The sequence below is a fragment of the Hypomesus transpacificus genome, chromosome 19, assembly GCF_021917145.1.
Source record: "Hypomesus transpacificus isolate Combined female chromosome 19, fHypTra1, whole genome shotgun sequence".
NCBI classification, from domain to species: Eukaryota; Metazoa; Chordata; class Actinopteri; order Osmeriformes; family Osmeridae; genus Hypomesus; species Hypomesus transpacificus.
Window position 1 is genome coordinate 13507803 of NC_061078.1, and position 13783 is coordinate 13521585.

The following is a 13783-nucleotide window of genomic DNA, read 5'->3' on the forward strand; positions in this document are numbered from 1 at the left end:
AGTCTCAGACCGATAGTTTTGTGTTGTTTGTTACGTGTATAAGGACCTGAAGTGAAGTTGATGCACTCACAAACCACACCAGCAGAAAAGAACAGCACGTCTTCAACATCCTCCAGTTCAGCACCTGAAACCATGTGTGCATCCCGACAAGAACTGGAAGGGTGGTTGCCTTTTACCAACCGTGGTACCTCGGACAGCGGCAGTGACAGGGTTAAGGATGGTCGTCTGCAGCGCTGGAAGGCAGTGAGTTATCTCCTGAACACTACAGCAGTTGGATATGCACCGAGGCTTTACCCTGAGGAAAGCTCCCCACTGTTCACATCCCCACACTGACTGGAGAGTGGGACTGGGACACAGGGAGAACACAGAGAGACATAGGGAGACAAGGTGAGAGAGATTCAGCATTCAAAAACCACACCAAAGTAACGTGAAATGATACCGTTGGTTTCCTGTCTCTGTTGATGATATCTTACATGTGGAATTTGCTAGCCAGCTTTTAGTCGGTCTGACTGATTTTCCGATATCTTGTCATGACAAAGGCTCCAAATAAACATGATGAATGACTTGCGCAGTATGTCGTTTGTGTTCATCAAGAGCCCATCTGTCAAGTTAAGGAGGAATTCTATCAGTCGTGAAACGATCCTGTGGTTGTTCTAGACACACCACGGCTACAGGAAAAGGTGTTTGGCGTCCAAACACGACTGCAGAGTTTTCATTTGCTCTGCTGTCCTCTTGGCCCCCCTCAAGGCCCACACGCTCCGAAAGATGAGTGAGGAAGACAACCCTCAAACAAAGCACAAGTCCAGTCCATGCCTGGGCAAGGGTAAGACCTCTCTTCCCCACCCTTTCTCTCTCTCCTTCTACCAACCCTCTCTTTTTCTCAGTCTCCCACTTGTTCAGATTGCCATACTCTTCAACAGAGCAATACGGATGCCTTTTTCTGTAAACATATTTTCATTATTATTCTTAATAGCAACTGACTCTCCAGTACAGCAGATATTCTGGGAACTCGGGTTCCGAGACAGCAGGTTGGCGTCTGAGAGAGCCCAGAGAGTACAAGATAAACCCCCCTGAGCCACAGTTTCACACATTCCCCACCCCCCTATTAAAAGCACATCAGTGCAAGAGAGAACACCATTAGGCTCATCGGTGGAGCGATGCCCACATTAATCTCCCATAATGCCTTTTAATAGCACCGCAGCAGAAATCCCTCGTCCATCTGATGTAATGCTCCCTCGCCCAGATGTCCAGATCAATGCGCCGTGAGTCAGCTGGGATGCGGGACAAGCGGCGTCTCCGTCTGAATCCAGCTGGAGCAGGGCACAGGCCATACAATACCCCAGCTCCCGGGGGCTGGCTGCCCTTACCGTGGGATTCATAAATAATTTCACCAGTCAACTTCAACATGGCACGTAAAAATAGCCACAGACCGTCGTGCCTTTGACCCAAGTATGTCTGTGTGTGGGAATGTGTCGACCCGGGTATGCGCATGAGCGTGTGTGCGTGCGGTGCCTCTGACTGGGAGCAGAGGGACAGGTAGATGTGTGCGTCACAGCCGGATCTCCAGTCAGTGTGCGAGGACGGTAATCAGAGCTGCAGTGCTTGTTCCCTCTGGGAGAAAGGGCGAGCTAGGACAGAGAGAGAGAGACGCACGGAGCTGAAACCTCTCCTCATCTCTGGGCGCCGGGACGTCGACACAGCACCTGGAACAGGTAGAGAACACCTTCTGCAGCGTTCAGCGTTTAGCACTGTAGAGTATGCATTGTGAATGGATGTGTGCATGTGTGTGCATTCTGACTTTGGGGTTTAGATAGAAACTCTGGCAGGACTGTTGACTGTAAACAGTCAAGACATCAGCCAGAGTACTGACTCAGTGTCTTTGACAGTTTCAATCCCCCTGTTCAAGGCATGTCCTTTCCAAGCAATGGTGGTGTGTGCTCAATGTAATCCAGAGGGTAATGGATTGGGTGTCACTGTTTCTTTGTTGTAAGCCAGTAGGATAACTGTAGAGGTGGAAAGCAGAGCGGTCTTTTCTCAGGGTAATCACCTGCCTGATGAGTCATGTACAATGCGAGAGCATGGCCAACAGCAGGATTACAGTATTGGCTATTTTCATCTGTATCACCACTGTCTCCTTCTGAAGACAGGCCACACAGTTGATTCTTGCTGTTTGTTTCAATGACGCCGAGGTAGGACATTGATGCATGGGGGGCTGGCAGCAGTCCATCAACCTGGGTGATGTTTACCATCATTTGTGTAAACTGCCCGCACCGGCTGCATGCTGGTGATTAGTCTCAGAGGTGGCAAGAAGAGCGAGGTGTGTGTGTGTGTGTGTGTTCGCGCCGATGCCAGCGACGGCTTCTCTCGGGACTCTGTCTTTGTTGACAGCCAGCTGTGACATATCCCCAGGATTATTGGCTCTGTCGACATGGTGCCATTGGCCTCCTAAAATAGAGAGAAAGCCACACTCAAGAAAACAAAACCACGGGCGCGTGCCACCTCAGGCTCAGAGGACGACTGGATCTGCCCCACAGAGCAGCCAGACGTTTAGCCAGCCAGCCAGCCAGTTACATAGACAGTCAGCCTAACCAGCCTCACAGTCAATCAGTCAGCCAGCCAGCTAGCCACCAACTAGCCAGTGTACAGAGTTGTGTAGCGTGGAGCTAAAGGTGTGACTGAGAAAAGGGGGAGAGGACACCATGGCTGTGAGCAGCCCCGAAGGTAAGCCTGAACGGAGGGCGGGGGGGGGGGGGCGGGGAGGGGGGTGAGGGCTGCAGCCTGGGGAGTAGAGATGAGCTGCAGGTCGGCAGGGGAAAAGACTGCAGGAGCCAATCGGATGGCCAAAGGTGGGGGGTTCTGTGGACTGTAAAGCACAGCTGACCGTACTGATTGAGGGACTGCATGATAGTTCAGCCCGTGCCAGAGAGATGAGCATGGTGGTCCTAAATGTGGGTGGGCTGAGTGATATTGTCTGTGACAGGGATTCACAACCAATGAATCAGCGCCACAAAATGGTGTTTGGTTTTGCGTGCGTGTGTGCACTTTAATGATCTGGAGAGTTAGGCAAATGCGGTCAGCTGACTCATTGTATTCCGCTGCGCTGATAAATTATTCATGGGGAATCCATCTCTGGATCAATGCTGCTTTGTTTGCAGAGAGCCTATCAGACAGCCCCCCCCCCCCCCCCCCCCCCCCCCCCCCCCCCCCCCCGTGCGTTATAAAGTGCTCTGTTGTCTCTGAGTGTGTGGAGAGACAGTGGAGCAGAATCCACACACACACAGCTGTTGACCAGGAGGTGGCGGCGGCGGGGGGGGGGGGGGGGGGGGGGGGGGGGATTCACAGTGTCCCAGAGTCGTGTCATGAATGGCAGGCCTCCTAGAAGGCCTTGGCAGAATGGAACATTGGCAGCCGCCAGTCAGCGATGACACCAGGGCCTTCCCATCCCGGCCCCAGAATCTCACCGCTGACCTCGTTCTGGGGCAGATTGGGTTCCATGTCACCGACGGGGAATAAACAAAGACCCCCTTCAATTCCGACACTTGATCTGCAGAGAGAGGGACGCGTGGCTAAATGGGACAGTGGAGGGGTGAACTTCACGCCCTGGTGACTCTCACACAAACAGCCAGGATAGTTAGGCCATGGAAACACAGATAGCTCTCGACGTGCTATTTTAGTCCTGAGCGTTGATATGGGCAGTAAAGTATAAAGCACAACAACTGCTGTCACGAAGACACCGGGGTGATTCGTTTCTGTATTGACAGTGTCCATAAAGAAGAATAGCTGACTGCAGGCAAGAGACGAGTAAAAAGGGCCGTGACAGTCTCGATGGCTTGTTTCGGCAGCGGTGTCCATGAAGGAACGGGTGCTTTGAACGGTTTCTGTTCCCTCGCAGACATGCCGAGGCAGTTCCCCAAGATCACCTTGAGCGAGGTGGACGAGGAAGTGCGCCTGCTGGCTGAGAAGGTGTACGCCTCGGCCCTGAAGGAAGAGGACACCAAGGATGCCCTGTCCATGTTCACCGTGCCCGACGACTGCCCCATCAGCCTGCACCAGGCTCAGGAGAGGGAGCTGCTGAAGGAGCTGGCGGAGCAGCAGTCTGAGGAGAGCACCAAGAGGTGGGACGCCGAGACGGCCTCGGAACACGCTGGACGTGAGATGATGCAGATCATCTGTTTCTGGGGGGGAGGGGGGCGGGGGTGGGGCGGGGGGGGGGGTTAGAGGGGGCTTGAGAACACATTTCACAACACGCGATGCATCATCCTCGTTCCTTTGAGGTCATGAACGATAACATAGACGCGGGGACTCCAACACAGCGAATGTCTGCGACTCAGAGCTTTTATAACACAATACAAACAGTCTCCGGTCAAGTGCTGATACTTTGCCGGGTCTAATTTCCGTCCTAGGAAGAAGAGCTTGATGATGATTCGCTCCCAGTCCATGCAGATCCCCGTGAGTGCTGAGTGGACGCGGGCGGTGGCGACCCCCTTCCTCTCTCCCTCCTCCTCCACCTGCTCCTCCCTCCCAGAGAGCTGCCCCGAGTACCAGAGGGTTACCATTAGTGGGGACTACTGTGCCGGGGTGAGCCTTCAGGACACATGCCACCACAACACCCTTCTAATGTCCCTCAGCATGAGATACACAGGCCCAAGGCTGTGAGTGCTGAGTCAGTGCTTCTCATGTGAGGGCAGTGGAAGTGTTTTGGCCTGATTTCCAGCTCCCAGGTGACTGCCAGAGGATCTGTATCTGTAACTGGAGCCTGGAGAGTGATGAGTTTGGTCTCTCCCTAGATCACAGTGGAGGACTACGAGCAAGCAGCCAAGAGCTTGCTGAAAGCTCTGGTCATCAGGGAGAAGTACTCCAGGCTGGCCTATCACCGCTTCTGCCGAACCACCGCCCAGTTCCTCCGCAACGCCGAGAACGAGAAGTGGAGGGAGGAGGATGAGGTGCGGCCAGGTACGGGACCGCCCACAGGAAGTCAACCAGCGGCAGGGAATCACGTGTGTCCAACTTCCTGTAGTGAAGTAACTTGACTGACAAGCCCTCTTTCATAAGGCATTTGAAGAAAAAAACCTGGGTGTTTATCTTACCAGAAGTAATGTTAGCCTTGCTGTGGTTACAGATGTGTGCCACTGTCCCAGAGAGGGTGAGGACCCCTACAGCATGGAGAACCTCCCGGAAAACCTGCGCTATGAGCTGAAGATGAAGGATGGGATCGTGTACGTGTACGATAGCGCTGAGGCCCTCCGTGAGAACAGGCCTCGCAGCCTGCCCTACCCAGACCTGGAGACCTTCTCCATCGACCTCAGCCACGTCCTGGCCATGATCGTTGATGGGCCCACGTAAGTGACCACCAGTAGCACCTTTTAATCCTCTACTCTGAACTCAGTTCTAAGTGACAGTCCTGTCCGAATGCTTGCTGATAGAATCTACCAGGGTATCGAGTCTTTTCTTTATTTTTCTTTCTTTTTCTTTCTTTTTTATCTTAAAAAAAGTTTTTTACATCTGAATCTCTTTCTGTGTACCATGTTCTGCAGGAAGACCTATTGTCACAGACGGCTGAACTTCCTGGGATCAAAGTTCTACCTGCACGAGATGCTGAATGAGATGGCAGAGCTGAAGGAGCTAAAGAGCGTGCCACACAGAGATTTCTACAACGTCAGGAAGGTCGGTACATCCGAACGTTAAGAGCTTTTCAAGTTCAAATAGTCTCTTTGAAGAGGATCTGTCCTGACGGGTCCCCCCCCCCCCCCCCAGGTGGACACTCACATTCACGCAGCGGCCTGCATGTCCCAAAAGCACCTGCTCAACTTCATCCAGACCACCTACAAGACGGAGGCGGAGCGGGTGGTGCTGGAGAAGGCAGGGAGGAAGCTCACCCTCCGACAGGTGTTCCACAACCTCAACATGGACCCGTACGACCTCACCGTGGACTCCCTGGACGTGCACGCTGTAAGAGCCTCTCCCTCTCTCCCTCTCTCTCTGTCTCTCTCTCTCTCTCCCTCTCTCTCCCTCTCTCTCTCTTGCTCTCTCTCGCTTTCACCCGGATGTGCATTATTCAACACGCCTCCCTTTCCAGGGGAGACAAACGTTTCATCGGTTTGACAAGTTCAACTCCAAGTACAACCCAGTGGGGGCTAGCGAACTCAGGGAAATCTACCTGAAGACAGACAACCTCATCCACGGAGAGTACTTTGCACGCATCATCAAGGTACTCTCTCATGCTATACCGTCACTTCACAGGCATGTCCCAGTTCGAGCAGTCGGTCAGCCCGTAACCGCACCTAGTGAGCCCTGAGCCGGCCACAATAAACTTGACTTTTCTCTTGTGCTTCCCGCTCTGCTCAGGAAGTGGCTCGTGACCTGGAGGACAGCAAGTACCAGCACGCAGAGCCACGCCTGTCCATCTACGGACGCTCTCAGGACGAGTGGGACAGCCTGGCCAAGTGGTTCATCCTGCACAAAGTGCACTCGCCCAACCTGCAGTGGATCATCCAAGTGCCGAGGATCTAGTGAGTGCTGCTCTCTGTCCCAGCAGGAGACACGCAACTGTCGACTGAAGTGGTTTTATAGCCAACGCTCCTCCACTCAGTCTCGTTAAAATTCCTTTCGTGATTTATGCCCTCCAGTGACATTTTCAAGTCCAGAAAGTTGGTCCCCAACTTTGCCAAGATGCTGGAGAACATATTCCTCCCTTTGTTCGAGGCTACGGTCAACCCGCGGAAACACAAAGAGCTCCACGTCTTTCTCAAATATGTGAGTCTTCTCTCTCTGATCCAGCTCAGGAAGATCTGTTGGCGTTTGTGTCCTGATTCCTGTTCCTTCGTTGGTCCAGGTGACGGGCTTCGACAGCGTGGACGACGAGTCCAAGCACAGTGACCACATGTTCTCTTACAAGAGCCCCAAACCTGAGCAGTGGACCACGGACGACAACCCGCCCTACAGCTACTACATCTTCCACATGTACGCCAACATCATGGTGCTCAACAATCTCAGGAAGTGAGTTCCCCATATCATCTCTCTATCTACGAACACTACCATCAGCAGATAAGTGTGTTTTGACATAATCCCTGCTGGTTTTAGCAGTGGACAAGTTGGGCTGTTTTGGACACCTATTGTTGTGCAGCATCTGTTCTGTACATCATCTCTGAGACACTCTGGAGAATGACCTAAGGCCAGTCCAAGAGAGCAGGTGTCTAGTTACAGGACTGCTGCTGTTGTGAACACTGAACCAGAACATCTATAAATACCTTGACAGCGATAGATACAGTAGAATAGGATTACAATATTCTGAAGACTTGAGTTACTGGCATTTAGGTCTGCAGACTCCTTGAAGGTCAAGGAAGATGTTGTGTGATGTGTGTGTGGCATGTGTGTGTGGCATGTGGGTGTGCGCATGTGGGTGCGCGCATGTGGGTGCGCGCGCGCGCGCGCGTGTGTGTGCAGTGCATGAATATGTGAGAATCCTGACCATGTCACTGTGTCTGAGACAGAGAGCGAGGTCTGAGCACGTTCCAGTTCCGTCCTCACTGTGGCGAGGCTGGTTCCATCACACACCTGGTCTCTGCCTTCCTCACATCAGACAACATCTCCCACGGACTCAACCTGAAGAAGGTACTTGACACTGTATGAGAATACAGACTGACACAAATGACCTCAACTCATTCCTGATGTTCCCAGCATGATGCCTGACACACTAAAACTGGTACAGAAGATTGATTATACAACAGTATATTTCAATTGGCTCATTTACCAGACACTTTTATCCAAAGGGACAAATAGTTTACGTAGACTAATGGAGATTTTTCGGTTGGTTTAGGTGCGGTTCGATGTGAAGCTCTCTGTCACGTTGTCTTGTGAAACAGGCTATTCAAATACAACTTTATTTGTAACCACACACTCATGCCCTCCCAGAGTCCAGTGCTGCAGTACCTGTACTACCTGGCCCAGGTGCCCATCGCCATGTCTCCCCTCAGCAACAACAGCCTCTTCCTGGAGTACTCCAAGAACCCCCTCCGAGAGTTCCTGCACAAGGGCTTGTGTGTCTCCCTCTCCACTGACGACCCCATGCAGTTCCACTACACCAAGGTACCCCGATCCCTCTGTCTCAACACCTGTCCTCCTCCCTACATGTGTGCGTGAGAGGTGGTAACCAGCTGCCATGTCTCCATGTGCCCTGTAGGAGGCGCTGATGGAGGAGTATGCCATAGCAGCCCAGCTGTGGAAGCTGAGCACCTGTGATGTGTGTGAGATAGCCAGGAACAGCGTGCTGCAGAGTGGCCTGTCCCACCAGGTACACAGCCTCGGTCAAACACTTTGTGTCCTACTTATTCCTGCCTACTGCTGTCACAATCCTGCTGTTTGATCATGATCATACTGTGATGTAGTCTCTCGGTCATGTGGTGTTTCCAGGAGAAGAAGCACTTCCTGGGTGCGAGCTACCTGAAGGACGGGCCTGAGGGGAATGACATCCGGCGGACCAACGTGGCTCAGATCCGCATGGCGTACCGCCACGAGACGCTGTGCAACGAACTCAGTTTCCTAGTGGACGCTGTGAAGTCTGAGGCTGTCAGCATGCAGCCAGTCTGACCGCAAGATGGACCTCCATCTTGACCAGCCTGGGTCTCAAAGCACGGAAGCCGATATTCACCAAATGATGTTTCTCGCACGGATGGATCATTACAAACACAATCTCACCCTTTCAAAGGCTATCATTTGTCTTACTGCATGTATGTTGTTCCAAAGAAAACACAAGAAAAGCAATTCTAGTCAACAAAGTCCTGTCCTTACAGTACATCTAGGAACATTTGTGTTCTGTTATGCAATGCTTTGTTTTTTTCCAAGAGGGAGTTCTGGGGTAGGAAACATTGTCCGTCTGTCTGCAAGTCCGCCTCACTGTCAGGCTTCTGCTGGGCGGTCCCAGCTGTTGAGAGAGCCTGACAGTGTTTATCTGAGGGACTGGAACCCGGCTCTGGCAGTGATGAATGAAGTCTGGTTTGGTTCCACTGTCTCTCCTCTGATTGGATGGGACGTCAGAGGCTGTTTGGAGGCTACAGTGAGCGCAGTCAGAAACATGTAAAGACCGTGTAACAGTCAGGCATGACAGATGGGCAATGTTTTGTTTGAATCTCCATATAACATGTATCGATTTCTATTTGTATGATCATGCAAGATTTCACGCTCATGCACTGTTGTTTCGTTTTTGGTTGTTGCTGTAAGACATGACACTAAAAACATTTGTGAGTTTAGTCTAGTACACTCCATGTACAAACATGCCTTCTCCTTGTTCTTCTTCTTTGCGCATTACTGGATGACCCGAGGCTACAATAAACTGACCCTTTTCAGCATATTTGTCATCAATAAAGATGTAAAAATTCTCACTCTATTACTTATATTTGACAGATTATTGCATAATAGTATGTAATAACCAGGAACACTAAAAAAGGAACAGGTAATTCTGGGGAACCCAACCTCAGTACAAATTTATTTAAAAAAAAATTGTCACAAGGATGACCGTGATCTTTTTTGACAGTATGAGCCAGTTGAATGAGTTTATATGAGAAAGCAAGTTACCAGTCTGCATAGCAGAATGTTCAGGGCCTACTGCATATATTATTCCTAAACTACTGAAACACAATCCGTCCTCAACTCCACCCTTCTGGATTGCCTTACAACTGTAACATCACCATGTAGTGGCCGAAAGCCATTTCAGTTTCAATTTCAAATCTGTCTGGAGCCCACACGTGTCAGGTAGTGTCTGAAACAAAAACCTGTGAAGCATAATAAATGCAAATAAATGCATTTCAACAGAACATGCTGTGGTCAATACCTATGTTACAAAACGTACATAAATGTAAAAAGTTTAACATCTGGTGTCTGAGAAGCCATTCTCCTGAACGTATCAAGGCACTGTGTCTGTGTCCGTCTTGGAGTCAAGGTTGTTGTTGACGCTAACGTCGCCGGCTGTGCCTCTGCAGCCGTCCTCCTCAGGCTCCCTGTGGCCCTCCGGCTGGTCCTTCTTCCAGGTGGGGGTCCACTCCTCCGCCTCCACTCTCTCCGTCTTCTGCTCAGCTCCCCAGCACAGGAACCAGCTCCTCTTTCTTTAAAAGAAACGAAATGAACGGAAGGATCCTGACGATGACCGGCAGCCATTCTTTACAACTAAATGGGAACTCAATTACATTTTGAAGTACCAGAGGACGGCAGCCGTAGCCAGGAAAAGCAGAAAAGTCGAGCTGATCATCAGTGCTTTGGGAATGGCTGTCAACACAAAGCAAAAAGTATGAATTAGTACTTTCTATTCTGAATGTTTAGGCAGTGACTGACAACAGTGACCACAAAAGGCCGCAGAACATGTTGTTTGAACTGGTGGAACATCACAGACCTCCGACACCAGAGCCAGCGGCGCTCACGGACTGAGGCAGCTCATTCTCTTCCTCCGCCGGGTTGTCTGGAGAGAGGGGGGGAGAGGTGGAGGGGCGAGACTGGGGAGTGGACTGGGAGGGAGGATGCCGGATGACAGACGGAGGGCGTGGGGCTGAGATGGAGGGTCCATTCCCTGAGAGAGGAGGACGAGGCGCTCGCTCCCTGGGCTCGCTCACGGCCACAGGGCTATCAGTGGTCGCATCCTCCAATTGTGACTCTGTGGAGGAAGCGTGTGTTGAAGTCGCAGAGTTTGTCAAACGTGTTTAAATGACAGATTTCATGCGACTGGGTCAGTGCATTCGCATCCGGAAAGGGATGCCCCCTGAGACGGTGGGCCACACTTGTTCCGTTCCCTCCATTCGCACAACTTTGCCACTCTCCTCTACCCCTCCTGCTCCCCCCCCACCCTCGTCTCCCCCCACAGCGCCCCCCCCCCCTTCCAAGTGACTGCACAGGAAGTTGATGTGAAAGGTTTTATTGAATTTCCCTTTTTTCCCTTCCGTTCACGTTTGTACAATTCCAGATAATCTCCTCACAAGCACAAGCGGATATGAGAGTATGGGGATGACGGTATTCTCTGTACTGGACAAACGCCAGAAACATCACCGAAAAAAACTGGCAGTTCAGGGCGAGGGAGTGAAAGGCCTGTACGTCCTCTGCTCTTGTGAGTCAGCAAGACCTTTTGGAATTTCATCAATAAACGATTGAAGAGCTAAATGTCCCTTACCTGTTTGGTTGAAGCAGAACACATCAAATTGTTTTTGGACAGGAGCTCTCCAAGTCACAACCCCTGTCTGGTTCTTTCCACAAATTTCGCTGGCTGTGACACGGGGGATTACAGCAAAATGCTCATCGATCCACCCAAACCTGAAGACAAACCACAGGGAGAGCATGCAGGAGAACAACCTACCACAGTAAACAGTACCACAGGTAAGTAAAACAGTTGCTCTCTGTATGAGGAACGGATGAAAACCCCGTTTGTGAGTCTCACTGTCATGTGACGGTATATGAAAGTTCTCCTCTGGAGGGGTGGATCAGGGACCTCCTCACCTGCATGTCTCCAGACCCCGACTCAGGGCCTCCTCCACCTGGGCCTTGGAGGCGATGGTCACCCCCAGCACCTGGCACAGCTCTCTGGCCTCCGACACGTTGTAGGCATACTCCAGCTGGTTCCGGGTGGTCTTGTAGCTCACTTGAAACACACCTGCGACTGTGTGACCATGTGGAAAAACTGAGGAGGATAAATAGTATGGCATTTGTTTCATGCAAACTAATTGTATTGGTTTTCCTATCATTAAGGTTTTTAACCATTTTTGATATTTAAACCAAAAATATAGATCAAACACAGTTAGATGGTTCTGTATTTAACAATTCACTATATATTTGAATAATATGTAATAATCCCAATATACTGTACATACAGTATACACATTCTATAAAAAGTTGTACTATCTTATTATCTAAATACAGACTGAGCATGCAAATAATAATGTAGTGTATAGGATAATACTATTATGTCAAGCAATATTTAAAAAAATCATGTAACAAAATAACAATAATACGAAAATAAGAAAATCCTAATAATCATTCTCAGGCATACATAGAAAATATCTTCTTTCTATGTCCATGTACATGAGAAACACGTTTGAAAACATCAGATAATTAATACAAATACTTTACCTTTTAAGCTTCTGCGACTAGTCTTGAGCCCGGAGATGGTCAGAGCTGGAATCAGCAGCAGAAACAAGATCCAGAACTTCATCATAGTGATCATCAAGCTCAGCTGGGGCTTTCAGTGTTCCTCTGTGTGTCTGGGAACTTGTGGGTTAAGAGAGAGGTGATTCCTTCCAGAAGGTTGGGCTGGTGTGGACTGAATGCCCTGACGAACAACCGACCAGTGGGATGCGGTGGTCACCAGGCCAACAGGCAGCAGGGAACAGGAAGAGGAAGCAGAGTGGACGGCTTACATCAAAAGAGGTCACATACTACAGCTACCAGGTCCAAGAAAAAGAGAGGAGAGCCAACAAGTTAACAGAACACGGTATTAAGACAGAGCTTGTACTGCTAACATCATTAATACAAAAAAAGGTTATGTTTTCACCTTCAGTCATGTTTTTCTGTTATGTTTAAGTATTTTTACATTACGTATGGTGAGGAGATGCATATGTACTGATTGGAGTGCTATGAAACAGGTACAAAGTTTGAAAAGCAGTTTCAAGAGTCAATGCTCTTTTATTCAAGAACAACCAGTTATCCCTCTCTTTGCTTTTATATGTTAAACGTATCTTTAAATCCTTAACTTTTCAGAATGAATCCAGCTTAGGACATCATTTAAAAATCCCTCCTCAGAGTCAGTCAACATGGGGTCTGGTTCCACAAGAGATTCCTCCCTACAGCCTTCAGTTATTAAAAAGCATCAGAATCTCGGCTTCCTCTAAAGTGCCTCTGACACATACCGGGAGTCATGTCCCAGCAACGTTCCAGGGACAACCCTGCAACATCCCACTTCCAGCAAAACATCTCAGCCTGAGCCCAGCCAGCAGGACATGACGCAGGTAGGGGTCACCAATCAACACCAGGAGGGATTTTCTTTTGTCTGTTTGTCATGATTGTGGACTAATGGGAATACGATGACTTAGTTCGGTGTATGGTGTACTTTGTACAATGACTTTGTACAGCCTTCGTGAGATAGTGCTTCATGTTGATGAAGTCAATTATCGAATGTGAGAGGTTTCTTGATAAGAGCTGCTGCAATGAGAGGCTGGTAGTATCCTTCTGTTCTGAAATAAACAATCCTTATTTTAATTAACAGCTCAAATGCTATGTCTCTTTTTTGGCAGGTCAAAGTTTGCATTCTGCTAAAACACCTGTTGGCTTTAAACTGCACCTAATGGAACTTATCACGATTGAAAAGATTGCAGGGAGTTTTAAGGCACCTTTATTTCAAGGTGGGGGGGGACACACAACATAGAAACAATACAATGCTGGCACACTTGGAAGATTTTAAAAACAGAATAGTCTCATGCTGTCTAAAAGTGCTGGCGTACATGAGTTGTCGTTCAGTGCTCTGAGGACACAGACCACAATGACACCAACAAGAACCGTCAGCTGCAAAAAATATTGCACTTTGGGTGCTACTTTGGAATGTGCTTACATAATCGTTTACCCCCCCAAAAAAGTATCTGTTTAAATACACAACATAGATAATGTTCGTCAAAGGTAAAAACCATACTGTAACTCCATTTTAACCACTTAAATATTTCCGTAAACCTCTCTTTCTCAAAGAGTCTTCAGCTCGGTAGACCTGAGAGAACACAGTATCAAGGGTGGGGTACATCACGTACATTCATATACATTAATG

At 49.5% G+C, this 13783-nt stretch overlaps 2 protein-coding genes across 5 annotated transcripts; one reads left to right on the forward strand and one right to left on the reverse strand.

The window, feature by feature from the left end:
- Positions 1 to 291: 291 nt before the first annotated feature.
- Positions 292 to 9344, forward strand: ampd3a (adenosine monophosphate deaminase 3a). Of its 4 annotated transcripts, XM_047041266.1 has the most exons (16): positions 292 to 387; positions 748 to 823; positions 3893 to 4115; positions 4404 to 4578; positions 4788 to 4953; positions 5120 to 5339; positions 5535 to 5664; positions 5755 to 5949; positions 6077 to 6208; positions 6346 to 6509; positions 6627 to 6753; positions 6833 to 6996; positions 7491 to 7611; positions 7912 to 8085; positions 8180 to 8290; positions 8410 to 9344. In XM_047041266.1, the coding sequence occupies exons 2-16, from the start codon at positions 766 to 768 to the stop codon at positions 8584 to 8586; spliced, it is 2337 nt and encodes a 778-aa protein (XP_046897222.1). In that variant the 5' UTR covers positions 292 to 387; positions 748 to 765; the 3' UTR covers positions 8587 to 9344. The 4 variants fall into 4 exon arrangements, with proteins under 4 accessions (XP_046897222.1, XP_046897224.1, XP_046897220.1 ...); XM_047041268.1 differs by lacking the exon at positions 748 to 823 and having other exon boundaries at positions 305 to 387; XM_047041264.1 differs by lacking the exons at positions 292 to 387; positions 748 to 823 and adding an exon at positions 1147 to 1712.
- A 98-nt stretch (positions 9345 to 9442) lies between these two features.
- On the reverse strand, positions 9443 to 13351 carry lyve1a (lymphatic vessel endothelial hyaluronic receptor 1a). Its single transcript, XM_047041269.1, has 6 exons — positions 12103 to 13351; positions 11473 to 11653; positions 11150 to 11289; positions 10382 to 10639; positions 10179 to 10257; positions 9443 to 10097 (listed from the first exon to the last, which is right to left on the reverse strand). The coding sequence occupies exons 1-6, from the start codon at positions 12194 to 12196 to the stop codon at positions 9899 to 9901; spliced, it is 951 nt and encodes a 316-aa protein (XP_046897225.1). The 5' UTR covers positions 12197 to 13351; the 3' UTR covers positions 9443 to 9898.
- Positions 13352 to 13783: the final 432 nt, after the last annotated feature.